At 62.9% G+C, this 12,947-nt stretch overlaps 1 protein-coding gene and 1 long non-coding RNA gene across 5 annotated transcripts in view; one reads left to right on the top strand and one right to left on the bottom strand.

Annotated features, from left to right (window-relative positions):
* The window catches only part of KIF26A (kinesin family member 26A), a 42,628-nt gene extending 34,164 nt beyond the window's left edge, over nt 1–8,464 (bottom strand). For 2 of the 4 annotated variants that reach the window (XM_030931744.1, XM_030931745.1), the window contains exons 1-2: nt 8,287–8,464; nt 5,606–5,851 (exon numbers count right to left, since the gene is read on the bottom strand). In XM_030931744.1, coding sequence (XP_030787604.1) covers nt 5,606–5,851; nt 8,287–8,424 — 384 coding nt within the window. In that variant the 5' untranslated portion in view covers nt 8,425–8,464. Of the gene's footprint in view, nt 1–5,605; nt 5,852–6,127; nt 6,250–8,286 lie in introns of those variants that run through there. The other 2 variants (XM_030931746.1, XM_010376943.2) reach the window with 1 other exon arrangement.
* On the top strand, nt 6,263–10,101 carry LOC115897742. The gene is made up of 3 exons (XR_004057527.1): nt 6,263–7,361; nt 7,648–8,024; nt 9,717–10,101. It is a non-coding gene; the product is annotated as an uncharacterized LOC115897742 (long non-coding RNA).
* Nucleotides 10,102–12,947: the final 2,846 nt, after the last annotated feature.

Genomic DNA, 12,947 nt, shown 5'->3' with positions numbered 1-12,947 from the left:
ACTGTGGTGGGGGTGGCAGCCTCCAGAGCCTGCCCTGAGAAAGTCTCATCAAGCACAGTGTGCACCCCAGCAGGAAGGGAGCAGCGGGGGTGCAGAGCTCAGAGGCTGACAAGGGCTGCCCATTCCTGGGCCAGGATTTCCAGAGGCCAGACCACCCAGCCTGGCTGCCACCAGGAACCAGGGAAAGCCCAGCTGACAGCTACTCCCCCAACAGCCCAGACTCCGCTTCCATGGACCAGATGAGCAGGCTGAGGCAGACACGCCAAAGGCACAGTCAGTCCACTTTTACTCTATTTACTTACTCATAGCCCACACTGTCTTGCATAAAGATTGTGTGATGGCTTGCAGGAACTACAAAAATAAATTAAAAACAAAACCATGCAACTACAGTCAGTCATAATTGGAACAAAAAGAATGATCCGTTCCCATTAAAGACAGAAGAAAAGTCCCATGTGGTCCAGAGCTGAGTAGCAGATTTGCCGTGAGTTTCCTAGCAGGCAAAGGAAGAGAAGAACTAGACTTTCTTTGTTACTTAAGGCAAAAACCAGCTCTTCTGATTTCCAAATAAGAGATCCTTCCGGGGTACTTAAGGGAGCTTTGGGAAGGCCCCAGACCCATTCCCTTAGCCCACTCCAAACCCTCACAAGCCCCTCCAGCAGGACTCTGAGCAGCTGAAGGTTTGGGGGTGGCCTGCAGTCCCCCTCCTTCTCTGTCCTCCACCTGGAAGCAGAGAGGCAGTGAGACCAGCGGCCACAATCCCATCCCCACCCAGCCCACGTGTGACCACGGCCAGACTGCCCCAGAGCACGCCCTGCCCCGACATAAAGCCTGTAGCCTGGAAGCCGCTAGGGCTCCATCTCCGCTTCTGGCTGGTGTTCAGAGGACGATGGTTCACATCCCTCAAGCTCAAGTCCTCCCCCAAATGCCCAACCTCAATCCCCGGGACCCCAGAGCAGCCAAAAAGACAAGACAAGCACAGGGACGTGCCCTCAACCCATCACATGCTGAAGCACAGGGAACCCCGGAGGCAGCACCGCCCGTGCAGGGAAGAGAAAGCCCAGGTCCCACAGAGGCTGCACAGCAAGGCTGGGCCTGACCAGGCTTCCTCCTGGCCCTTCCCCGGGCTCTGTCCCCGAGGGCAACTGTGAGCTCTGCGCTCCACAGCCTCCCGAGCAGAGCCCTTCCTGGTAGAGTGAGCCAGTGCCCTGCCTGCCAGACAGGGAGCCGTGCCCCTCTCACACCTCCCGAGGCTGCCACCGAAGCCTGCGACACCTGGGCTCAGCTGGGAGTGCTGCACCCCACCCTGCGGATCCCCGACACGGGTGCCACTGCCAGGTACAAAGCTGGCCCCAGCAGCAGTGGAAGCTGGGCCAGGCTCCAAGCAGCAAGGGAAGGCGGCAGCCCCAAGTCTGGGGGCCCAGCGGCTCTAACCGCAAGTGGCAAGCTTCCATCGTGGGACCAGTCAGGTCCAGCTCCCACCCTCCCAGGACCATCGCCTATTTGGGGGCAATAGACCTGGGACCCCCAAATCACAGGCCTGGAGGCTGTGAAGACAGAGATGCCCCCATCCATCCAGGGGGCTAAGAGGGCTTCCTCGGACAAGTGAAGGAGGAGGAATGAAGAGCTGGCAGGAGTCACCTCCGGTCAAACCAGAGAGGCAAGAGGAGAAGCAAACAGGTCCACAAGCAGCCTCCAAGGAGAAACAGGACTCGCCAAGCCATGCAGAGCGGGAGGAGGGTTCCCGGCTTCAGACCCGGGACAGCTGATTCCCTGCACACAGGGGCCACTCCGGAGCTTCGCTGGGAGGAGAACCCAGAGCCACAGCCTCGATGGGCAGCTGCATGGCACCAGCGGGCGGCACCAGTAGTGGTTCTGTAGCTCTCGGGGGCATAAGGACGAGGCCCCTGCCTGGATAAGCAAGAGATGCACAGGAGCTAAATGAGAATTGATCATTTTCCCCATCGGGGGCGATAATCAATTCAGCACTGGTATTGACGCTTCAAATGTCACAGGGTCTCAGGAGGAGCCAACACCTCAAATGACGTGTCTATCAGCAGCTGGAATGGATCTCCAAGCAGGGACCCTCTCCTTGAAGTAGGGAACCATCCTTTGTGGGGCAGGGGGATCGTCATCCTCCACTGGAACTGTCATTTTGAGGGGCAGAGAGACGGAATCCAGCCCCAGCAGTCCCTGGGGTAACCACCAGCAAGTGGGGTGTGGGAGGAAAAGGCTAGTCCCTCAGTCATTCAACAAACACCTCCAGGTGACCCGGACCCCATGCCTGACCTGGCAGAGCTCCTTCTTGTGGGGGAAAAACCAGGACTGGGGTCAGGGAGAGGGAAGAGGTCTGCCAGAACCAGTTCATGGTGGTGGGTGAGCATGGGGAAGGCAAGGGGCCTCACGGAGAAAGGAGGAGGCCCCAGCTTTGCCTGTTGAATGGGAGGCACTGGGATGCAACCTCCCACAGGGACATCTCAGAGTTGGGGGCACCTGAGAAGGGGCCTCGGAGGCCAGAGCAAGGACACTGAAGGGCCTCCAGCCCAGGGAGGCCAGGGGGCCTGGGGAGGAGGACAGCATCTGTGGCACAGCAGACAGAGCAGCCTATTAGAGAAAGGACCCTGGAGGCCAGGGGAGGCCAGGCCACAGGAGGCCGCTCCAGGCCATGGGGGTCCTGAAGTAGTCAGCCCGGAGACAAGGCCTGAGGACCCTGGTAAGAGCAGAGGGCACAGTGTGGGGGTGCAGTGAGGAGCAGGAGCCACGGCCAGAGACCCAGCATGGGCTCCGCCTCCACACCCAGGGCCAAGTAGATCAGGAAAGACAATCCCCTGGGGCTCCCACCTGGGCAGGAAGAGAACGTCCCCCTCCCCTACAGCCCCAGACAGGGCACCAGGCTCAGAAAGGTGGGGAGCGCACAGTCTTATCCATGCCATGGGGATGAGGTCCCCAGATGGGAGACCATGGTCACCCTCACTGCCCAGACAAGGGAACTGAGACAGGCTCAGGCAGACGAGAGCACGCAGCAGTAAGGGAGAGGCAGACCCGGAACCCGGGCTCTGATAGACCCAGGCACAATGACTTGGAGTCCCTAACTCAGCAAATCGCAGCAACAGCCGCCAACGTGAGAGTGCATCCTTTCCGGGCACTGCTCCACATACCTGTGCAATGGGCACAAAGATGGTCCCATGTCACAGAGGAGGAAACAGAGGCCAAGAACTCTCAGGAACCTGCTCAAGGGAACTGCCTCCTGGCAGGAGGGTGGGCAAGGGCCCAGCAGGGGATGAGCATGGGCAGGACCATGGGGGCATCGCGGGCTGGCTAAAAAGCAACACATTCAAGGAGATGCTGGCAGGCTGGCCCTCGACCCTCTAAGCGCCCCTCCACAACGGAGACAGGCAGGGAGCCCAGAGGCGAGGGCCCCAGCAAGTTTCCCCACTTCTCTCGGCCTCTGAAGATCCAAGCATGAGACAGACAGATGATTGTGAAGTTCTCTGTAAACTGTAAAGGGCTATCTTCAAAGAAGCTCATCTCTCCCCTAAAAAATACAAAATGGGCCCCTGGGGAAATCCTAGAACACCAACCCTAAATACCCCTTGCCACGTTGGCCTTAGACAGCAGAGGCCAGGGCCCCTTGGACAGTGCACCGGACTCCGGGGAGCACACTGGGGTCCCCCTGGCCACCCCAGAGATTTCCCTCCCAACCCAAACACAGAAGCAGCCATGTCCACACATCTGGGCCCAGAAGGCCAGGCCAGAGCTGCAGGTTGCAATTCTGCTGGGACTCTGGGGACCTAGGCCCGCACAGGGGACAGCACAATGACACCCGTAAGGCCCCAGGATGGCAGGTGCAGCCCCCCCATGCCCTGTGGAGAGACAGTGGAGGATGAGGCCTTCTCTCCCAGGGGCACAGCACCCTGCAGGCAGGACAGCACTGCAGAACAGACCCCAGGTGCCAGAGGAGGCCACAAAGCAGAAGAAGTGGGCCCAGAGCAGAACAAAGCCCTGGCTGAGCCCAGCCCAGGACCCCGGTGCGCTAAGTGCCAGCGCCAGCCAGGGAAGGGGGAGCCCCCAGCTGGCACGGAAGAGGAGTTTCCAGTGTCAAAGGCCAAGTTCAGAGGAGGCTGGAGATGGGCGGTCTGGGACTCCCCTGATGACCTGTCTGCCACAAGAGAACAAGACACCCCCCTAGATGAGGAACCTCGAATCCACCAGGGACTAGTATGACCTGCAGCCCTCTCCACTAGGACCCCTGGCCTGCCCACGACCAGGAGCCCCCTCCCCTCCACGACGCCATGCCAGGACCATGGTCCCAGGGCCAGGCAGCATCAGCTGTTCAAGTCCACTCCAAGAATGGGGAGACCAGCTCAGTCCTAATGCCCCTCCTGTCTCTGGCCTGTTTCCCTAATGAGGCAGCAAGACGGGCCTTTAGCTCTGGCTGGCCCTCTCCAGGGGGCCCTCAAAGGTCTCCCGCTGCCTTTTCAACTAGATACAGGCCATTGGGGCACAGAGTATGGCCAAGGCTGCAGCCTGTCCAGAGCAGAGGACAGGGTGGGTCCAGTCCTACCCCAGGACAGGCCCACAGGTGCCTGGCCTGAGCCAGAGAGAGAGGCTGTAGCACTCCCATCCCTCACCAAGACTCCTGAGGGCCCGGAGAGGGTGCCCAGGACAGAAACCAGACCAGTACCCTGCCCTACCCTGCCCAGCCCCAGACAGGGCAGTCAGGGTCTCAGCTCACTCCAACCCCCACAGCCCTCCTTAGAGAACTATATTTAGATTCAATGGGGATTATGTGGACTTCCCAGGAACTCTTTCATAAAAGCTGAAAGCCCGGCAGCGGGCTTCCTCTGGAGACCCCCACCTGCCCCCAGCCTTTGCAAACTTCCAGCATGCATTGTTCCTGGAACAATGGTCCCTGCTCCCTCCAAAGCCGGCAGGCCCACTGGCTGGAAATCCAGGAGAACCCCTCCCCTGCAAGCACCTGCCCCTGGGGCTGGAGCCTGGGGAACCCAGAGGGCCTAGACTCAATTCCCCATGGGCAGCCACTGCCTCAGTCTGTCCCAGGAGGTGTAGGACAACAGTTCTTATCCTTGAGGCTGGGAGAGAAGTAGGCAGGGACCTCCCAGCTGCTATGGCCCACCCTTTCACCTGCCAGGCCCCCCGGCCCCAGGTATGCAATTTCCAGACACCTGGCTGGGGGCCCAGGTGCCCCAAGGGCCACAATGCACCAAATAACCTCTCCCTGCTGGCAGGGCAGGAGCTGTCCCGCCCTGGGTGGAGTCCCTGCCATCCGCTCTCTCCCCTCCTCCTCCCACACAAACCTGCGTTCCAGCTGTGGGACATCTGGGCTGTGGGAGGAACGCCAGCCCAGGCCCCTCCCATCCGAGGTAGCAGGGCCCCGGGGGGGGGGGGGGGGGGCTGAGCTGCCCTAGCTCACACCTGGTGTTACAGACGGGAAATTGAGGCCCGCAGAGGGGAGTCCTGGCTGGTAACTCTCCGTGGAAACAGCAGCAGGGAAGGCGTGGAACCCTGCTTCCCTCCAAGTCCCAAGTTCCACCCAAGTTCGGCGTGGCCCTGCCCGAAGGGGTCGGCCTAAGGAAGGGTCACTTACCCGGAGGGTCGTCCCGGGCCCGCTGACCAGCTTCCACGCCTGTCGCTTGAGCTCCACAAGCTTCGTGTGGCAGTGGCGGCACCAGCCGCCTCCGCTGGCCGAGTGGCCCTGCTCTGCGCCGGCCCCAGCGCCCTCGGGCGCAGGGCGGCTGCCGCATGGGTCCTGGTCGGGCCCGGCGGGTAGCCTCTTTCGGGGGGACACCTCCAGCAGCGGCGGCGGCTCGCGGGCCGGGCCGCCCTCGGCCACCTGCAGGGTGTGGGGGCGGAAGCGGACAGTGAGCCTGGGACGTCCGGCGGCTCCAGCCCCAGCGCGCCCTGCCCCAGAGTGACGCTCTCGCCAAAGTTAGAAGCCCTGGGCACGACCCTGGCGCTCACCCACTCCCTCCATCCCCGGAGATCCCGCCTGCGGGTCCGCTACCCCCAGCAGGAGGCCCTGCCCCCAGGGACGCGGCGCACCCCGCGAGTATCTTCGCCATCCTGGCCCCCACCACCCGCCTCCCTCTCCAGGCCCGGCCGCGCGTACCGCGGGCTGCGCCGCGCACAGAGGGACGCCCCGGCCGACCATGGCCGGGGCGCGGGAAGAGCCCGGCGGGCGCTCCAGGCCGCGCTGGCTCTCCGAGGGCGCCGCGGCTACGTGATCCGGCCCCGAGGCGCCCCCATGGCCCGACCCAGCCGCTAGGAAGTTCGCAGAGCCTGCGAGTGTAGCGCGGCGCGCGGTAGCTTCGGTGGGCGCGCTCGGGAGGCGAGGGCGGGGCCGGGGCGGGGCGGGGCTCGGGCTCCCGGGGCTGGCGGCAGGGGGCGGGACCCCAGGGAGTGCCCCGCCCCTGCCTAGTGCTAGGCGGCGCGTCGGTGTTAGGGTCCCCACTTCCCTGCGCGGCCCCGCGTACTCCAAGGACCCCAACCTGTTAGGTGAGTCCCTCCCTTGGGGAGGGGCGATGAGGGCCGCGCGAGGCGCTAGTTGCGCGCGCGCATGCGCCTCCCGCCCCTCTCCCGGGACACCAGGGCTGCGCGTCTCCCAGGAGGCACAGACGCCCCTCCCTCTACAGGCGGGAAAACTGAGGCTGTGGAGGGGACGCTCTTGACCAAGTCCCACGGTGAGGTGGGCCGAGGAAGGGGTGGGACCCCGGCCCCCAGACTCCCAGGCGCCTTTCCAGCAAGCCCAGCGTACTCTGCGTGTCGCGGGCCACTTTTGGTCTAACTGTCGCGCGTGGGTCAGTGTCGCGGCGGTGTGCGCCTCGGACCGGGAAGCGCCCGCGCCGGCGTATCTGTGCCTCGGCGCGTCTACGAACGGCACGTGTCTTTACAGCCGCGCGTGTGCCCGCAAGTGGGTGTGCGCGCCGTGCCGCCCGGGAAGCGGGAGGTCCCGCGGGCGTGCGCCGGACCTGTTGTCAGCAGGCCTGGCAGATGGGAACTCAGCTCCGGAATTAATTGCCTGTTTGTCTCCGGCTGGGAGGCCGCCCCCCCACTTCCCCGGCGACCAGTTGCTCTGTGCCGAGCCGGGCCCCGAATGTCGCCGGCATCCGCGGCCGCAGGCAGCTCCGGGGCCAGGCTCCGGGTCAGCCCCAAAGCCGGGGTCAAGCCAGGCGGGCGCGGCGGGCGGGCTCCCCGTGACGCGAGCGCCCCCTGCCGGCCGCTGCGCACACGGCTCCGAGACTGGGGCAACCCAGCGCCGAGCGTCCCAGACCTGAGGCGCACGCGGAAACTCCGAAGGTCGTGATCCCGGCGGAGACCGGGACACGCGACTGCCGGCGCATACAGTGAGGCCTTCGCAGAGACTCAATACGTCAAAGTGGCCCTTTCCGTTTTGCCCACCCCCTTTTACTTGGATAAGCCTCCCCGCCCACGCACGCACTCCCTAGAAAGTGGGGTGGGTGATCCCCCTCCTGGCTTTCCGGGTCGTTGTTGACCTTTGGGGTTCGAAAACGCAAGGGGGTATGGAATAAAGTGGCAGGGACTCTCCACTCTCTGAGATCCATAAGCCTGCAGCCCCTTTCCACCCAGCCTAGGGGTCCGGAAGCGCTTCCCCTACCCATCTCATCGCAGCCTGGAGAAAGAAAACGGGCGTCAGCCCACATCCGGATCTGGGTGCCCAGGACAACACCCAAACCCCACCCCGCACTGCCGGCTGACAGCACCGCCTCCCGCCGCTCCACTGCTCCTGGACACACACACTCTATATCCCGGGCCCCCCACCCACACACGCAGCCCAGAAGCACGCAGCGGTCGGGAGCCCCGGTCCTGTGCCCCGGGCCAGCCACACCCGCAACTTCAGCGCTTCTACCGCCGTGGCGCTTCGGGAAGCACAAGCTCACATCCCATATCCGCAGAACACGGGGTGCACGAGGGGGCTGAAGTCACCTCGGGGGCTCACAGTCAGGGGCCCCTGACCCCCTACTTCGCCCATCCTAGCAAGGCGCAAGGTGAGCCCGAGAGTCCCTGCGCTGCGCTCTCCGCCCTAGCCACAGCCACCGGGTGGGTCCGGTTGGGACACAGCCTTGAAGGAAGAGGGAGACGCGGACAACGCTAATGGGGGAAAGTGTGGCAGCGAGTCCCAGCCTGGACTGCGGCACGCCGCTCCGGACCCGCTGGCTCCTTCCCGGGGCCGCCCCCCCGGCCGCGCGAGCCGCACCGCAAAGTCGTGGGACGGCGCTTACGCCGCCCGCCCCTCCCGCCAGCCCTCACCTTGCCTCGTCGCCGCAGGAGGTGGCTGGTGAAACCCAGGATGATCTCCGAGTCCAGGCAGAGCGCTCCCATCTCCAGCAGGCTGGGAGCCTTGCGGGGCGCGCCGCGGGGCGGCTCGGGCGGCCCGGGCAGCGCCATGGAGGAGCGAAGCGCGGGGAGCGGCCCCGAGCGCCTCCCGCCACCGCTGCCCCGCCCGCGCGCTCACTGGCCGCGCGCCCGCCGCCGCCGCCGCCGCGCCCCGCACCGCGCAGGGCCGCCCGCCAAGCCCTAGTCCTCCGCGGCCCGCGCCCCCGAGCCCTACGCTCGCTCCGCGCCGCGCGCCCCCGCGCTCCGGCCCCGCCCGCCCGCGCCGACAGCGCCCCCTCCGCCCGGGCGGCGAGCCAGACACCAGCCACGCGGACTGGAGGTGGGGGGCAACGGCCCCGCCCGCCACGGGGCGGAGGATGAAGGCCGGAATCGGGTCGCGGTCTGCACCCACCTGCCTCGCGCGCCCCCGGACGTCGGCGCCTACTGCCGGGTATCCGGCAGGGAGAGGGCAGCGCGGCTGCTGTAAAACCCTTCCGACTGGGGCATAATCGCAGCCCCTTCCCCCTCCAATCTGTCCTGAGGACACCGGGCGTTGGGGTCCTGGCCCATGGAAACGCTCAGAGCCCAGTGACCTGTGCACTCCACCCCGCCCACGCTGCGGAGCCCCCATTCAACCTTGGCCTATGGACCTCCAAGGCCCACCCCAACTGGACCACGGAGCGTGCGCAGCGGGACCCGCAATCTGCGCCTCCACTCCAGGATCCCGATTCTGCCGCCACCCGTGGCCTTCCCTGCCTGACCCCGATTCCCTGAGGGCTGGAAGATTTGGGCTGGCCGCCGGGCACGACGACTTTACTTTCAGGGTCCGGAGCTAGGGGAGGGGGTGGGCGCTCTGCCTGGGTGCAAGCTCAAGCCCTGGTCCCGCTCTCCTCCTGTGGGCTGCCCCAGCCTCGAGCGCAAGTGGGTGGGATGCCTGGCTTGAGACAGTAAGGGGGAAGGAGGATCAAACAGGCAGACAGGTTCGCCTCGATGCGCTAGGCCCACGCGGAAGGTCTTTGGGAGTTAAGGAAGTGTCAGGGACCCTGCCCAGGGGACATTATGCGCCTTGAGCAGGACCTGGAAGGTGAGCAGGCGAGGGAAGGAGAACGTTTTTAGCGGCGCCAGCACGCACCTATGGCCTGGCTGGGCTGCTAAGGCTGGGCTAGACTTTCTGTGCTCTCTGCCTCCTGCACTCCCCTACTCTCCCTTGGGAAGGACCATGGCCAGGCCCCACAACCCCACTGCCCCAGCGCCTGAAGACCGTCCTGCTCCCCCTTCCCCTGACTCCCCCCAGTGGAGGCTGGAGGACATTGTCTCAACCTGACTCTAACCCAGAGCCCAGCGCTTCCATTTGTCTCCAGCAGAATCACCATAAACGCTGGATTTGCTGGCCACATGGCCGATCGTGACCACCTGCTCTGTATCCACCCAGGCTTCAGGTCAGGAGAGAGGCGGGGAAGAGCTGCCCCCTCTCTGCGTCCACTATCACTCCTGGCCTGGGATCAGGGCAAGTTATAAAGGGGGCCAGAGTCCCCCCTTTCTCCCTGTCCCTGTCCAGGAGGACACTCGGGGGACTATCCACCCTCCCTCCCCCACAGGAAGGGGACTGGGGAGGACTGTCCTCTTCCCCACCCTGTCTCATCCAAGACCCTGAGCCTGGGGCGGGGGTGGGGGGGCTCCCTTCAGCGGACCAAGGGCTTCTGGGAGGCCACCCGCCATGTCAGTGGATTGATTAAAGTCATTGTGGGGGTTTTTCTTTAACATTTAATTTACCAGGCAGGCGGCGGCTGGTCAGAGCTGTCCCCAGGGAAATCTAGACCAAGGGAGCAAAACAGAAAAACCCTCCTACCATTCAGCAGGCCCCTCTGACGGGATTAATTGCCGGAACTCAGCTTCCAATCAGACCACACGCAGAAATGTTTCAGGGAGGGAGGAGGACCTGGGGCTTGAGTGCTCAGATTCCTTCCCTGGGTGCTTGGAGCCCAGGGCCCTCCATACTGCCATCTCTCCCCAACCTGCTGATGCCAGCCAAGAGCCCTACACCGCCCCCGTCCCCACCTCTCCGCGCCTTCCTGTCTCCATGTGTGATGAGGTGGACGGGACCTGGAGACAGACCAGTCCCTCCAGAGCCCACCCCACCCCCATTCACATCCCTTCAGCCTGCAGGGTGGGAGCTGGGAGGCACCCTAGACACACTCCCATGGAAACTGAACACCTGCCAGAGGTGCCTGTAGTAATGGAAACCGGCCGGGTAGGAATGGCCCATCCTCACTTCATCCTTGGTGACACTGGATGGACGGCGGGTGGCCCCGGGACAGGGACAGGCATGCAGTGTGCGGCACAGCCCCGTTCGCGTTTGCAGAGCAGGTTTATGCTTGTGAAGGTGGGGACCTTTCCTGGGACAGACACAAGTAACAGGTAATGACTGTTGCCTCTGGAGAGAGTAGGGGTGGGGTTCAGGAGAAGTGTAACTTCCATTTTACACCACTTGCATAGTTTTGACTTTTGTGGGATTTTTAACCATCCTGTTTATTTAATAAAGAGATAAGGAAAAGTTACAGGGCCTAAACTGTCCACAATAAAATGCTCCAAGGCCCTTGGCCCTAGGATCACACCGGCATCAGAGAGACCCTCATCCTCTCCAAGAGTTGAGGGGGATGGAAAAAACCCTTCTCCTCCTCAAGGAGGCCTCGGGACACTCCCCACACTTTCCCAAGCTTGACCAGCTCCCTGGGCTCCCCACTCACCTATCCCTCCTGGAGGCCAGTACCATGTCTGGGGTGCAGGAGAGAGGGTGCCTCAGAAAGGCAGCCACAAGGGAGGCTGACCCCGGCTCAGGGCAGGGCCCCCTAGTTAAGCGAGGCCCCTCCTCCTCCTCAGCACCAAGGGCAGGCTTCAGGCGGTCATTGCACCAGTTCTTCAGAGAGTGTCTGAGTGCTTAGGGGAGGGTGGTTGGCCGTGGGGTTTAGCCAACAACCGCCTGTTCTCTGGACCAGGCTCTGTCTTACGCACTTGGTGGCATCCACTCATTTAGTCTGCCCAACAGTGCCAGGCAACAGTATTGTATGATCGCTGTTTTACAGACAAGGAAATGAGGCCCAGAGTGGGGAAGTCAGTCTCCAGGTTTCACCTCAGGAGTCTGTGCTCCTAAGCCCTGTGTTTACAGCCTCCTTCTGCCTTCCCCCAGGGCCCAGCCTCAGGAGTGCGGCTGCAGAGCAAGGGACCCCAGCCCTGGCCTCGGAGCCAGGACAGAGCAGGAGCGAGGGTGGTCAGCTCTGAACTGAGCTGTGGGAGCCCAGCCAGGATCCCACAGAGGACCCTGTGCTAGGGGTTTGCTGAGTAGGGAGAGACTGGGGATGCTCGCTGGTCGCCAGCTGACACAGACCTCCACAGACCTCACCCTGCGCCAGAGGAGCCCCAGGTCCAGCACAGAGGGACAGCCCAGGATGCGTGGCTTCAGCACCCTGGCCAGCGCCAGGAGGGGGCTTCTAAGGGGAGGGGGATGGGGGAGTGTCCATCACTCCTTTGCTCATTCACTCTTTCAATTCAGTCATCCTGGAGTCATCCTTGACTCCTGCTTGCTCACCGCCACCACAGCCCATCCATCAGGATCTTCCATCCCAATGGAATGTCAGACCCTGGAGGGGGTTCTGCAATGCCATGCCCGCTTCAGCACAGCCGCCAGGTGAACCTTTAAGAAGGCAGTGGGCTCCCTTCACTTCTCGGCCCTAGCTGACCCCTCTCCTCCTGCTCTGCACCTCCTCCGCATTCTGCTCCAGCCCCAAGGGCCTCCTCGCTGTTCCCAAACATGCAGTCACCCCCATTTGAGCGTTTGCTCCACCGTTCCCACTGCCGGGGGCGCTCTTCCCCCAGACATCCACATGCCTGCCTTTCTCTAGGATCTTTTCTTTTTTGAAATAGGGTCTTGCTCGTTCGCCCAGGACAATCACAGCTCACTGCAGCCTCGGCCTCCCAGGCTCAACCGATCCTCCCACCTCAGCCTCCTGAGTAGCTGGGACCACAGGCATACACCACTACACTGAGATAACTTTTTGATTTTTTTTTTTTTTTTTTTTTTTTTTTTTTTGTAGAGACCAGGTTTCACTATGTTGCCCAGGCTGGTCTCGAACTCCTGGGCTCAAGCAGTCCTCCTGCCTCAGCCTCCCAAAGTGCTGGGGTTATAGGCGTGAGCCACCAGGCCTTTTCTAAGCAAAGCATTCCCTGCCCACCTTACCTAAAACATCAGGCCCGTCCTGCATCCTGCAGCCTCGCCCATGTTTCCTCTCCTCCTTAGCACTTAACAGGAGCTAACTTAGATGTTTCTTTCTTGTCTAGTTTATTGTCCTTTATCCCCTTTAGAATATCAGCTCCATGAGGACAGGAAATGTTTGGTTGAGCACCTGGCACAGCATTGAAGCTCATTCACATTTGTCGAAGAAATAAAGGAATGCGTGAACCCCAGGCTTGTTCTCTGTGCTGCCAGGTCCTGCCGCATTCCCCCTGCAGAGGGGCTCCTGTCCCTCCTATCCCAGCCTTGTCCCAGCCCTGCCATGCCCCCACCCTATATTCCGCTGTGACCACCTCACTGGCCCCAC

This window comes from Rhinopithecus roxellana, chromosome 5, assembly GCF_007565055.1.
Source record: "Rhinopithecus roxellana isolate Shanxi Qingling chromosome 5, ASM756505v1, whole genome shotgun sequence".
NCBI lineage: Eukaryota > Metazoa > Chordata > Mammalia > Primates > Cercopithecidae > Rhinopithecus > Rhinopithecus roxellana.
This window is presented reverse-complemented; position numbering and strand designations above follow the sequence as displayed.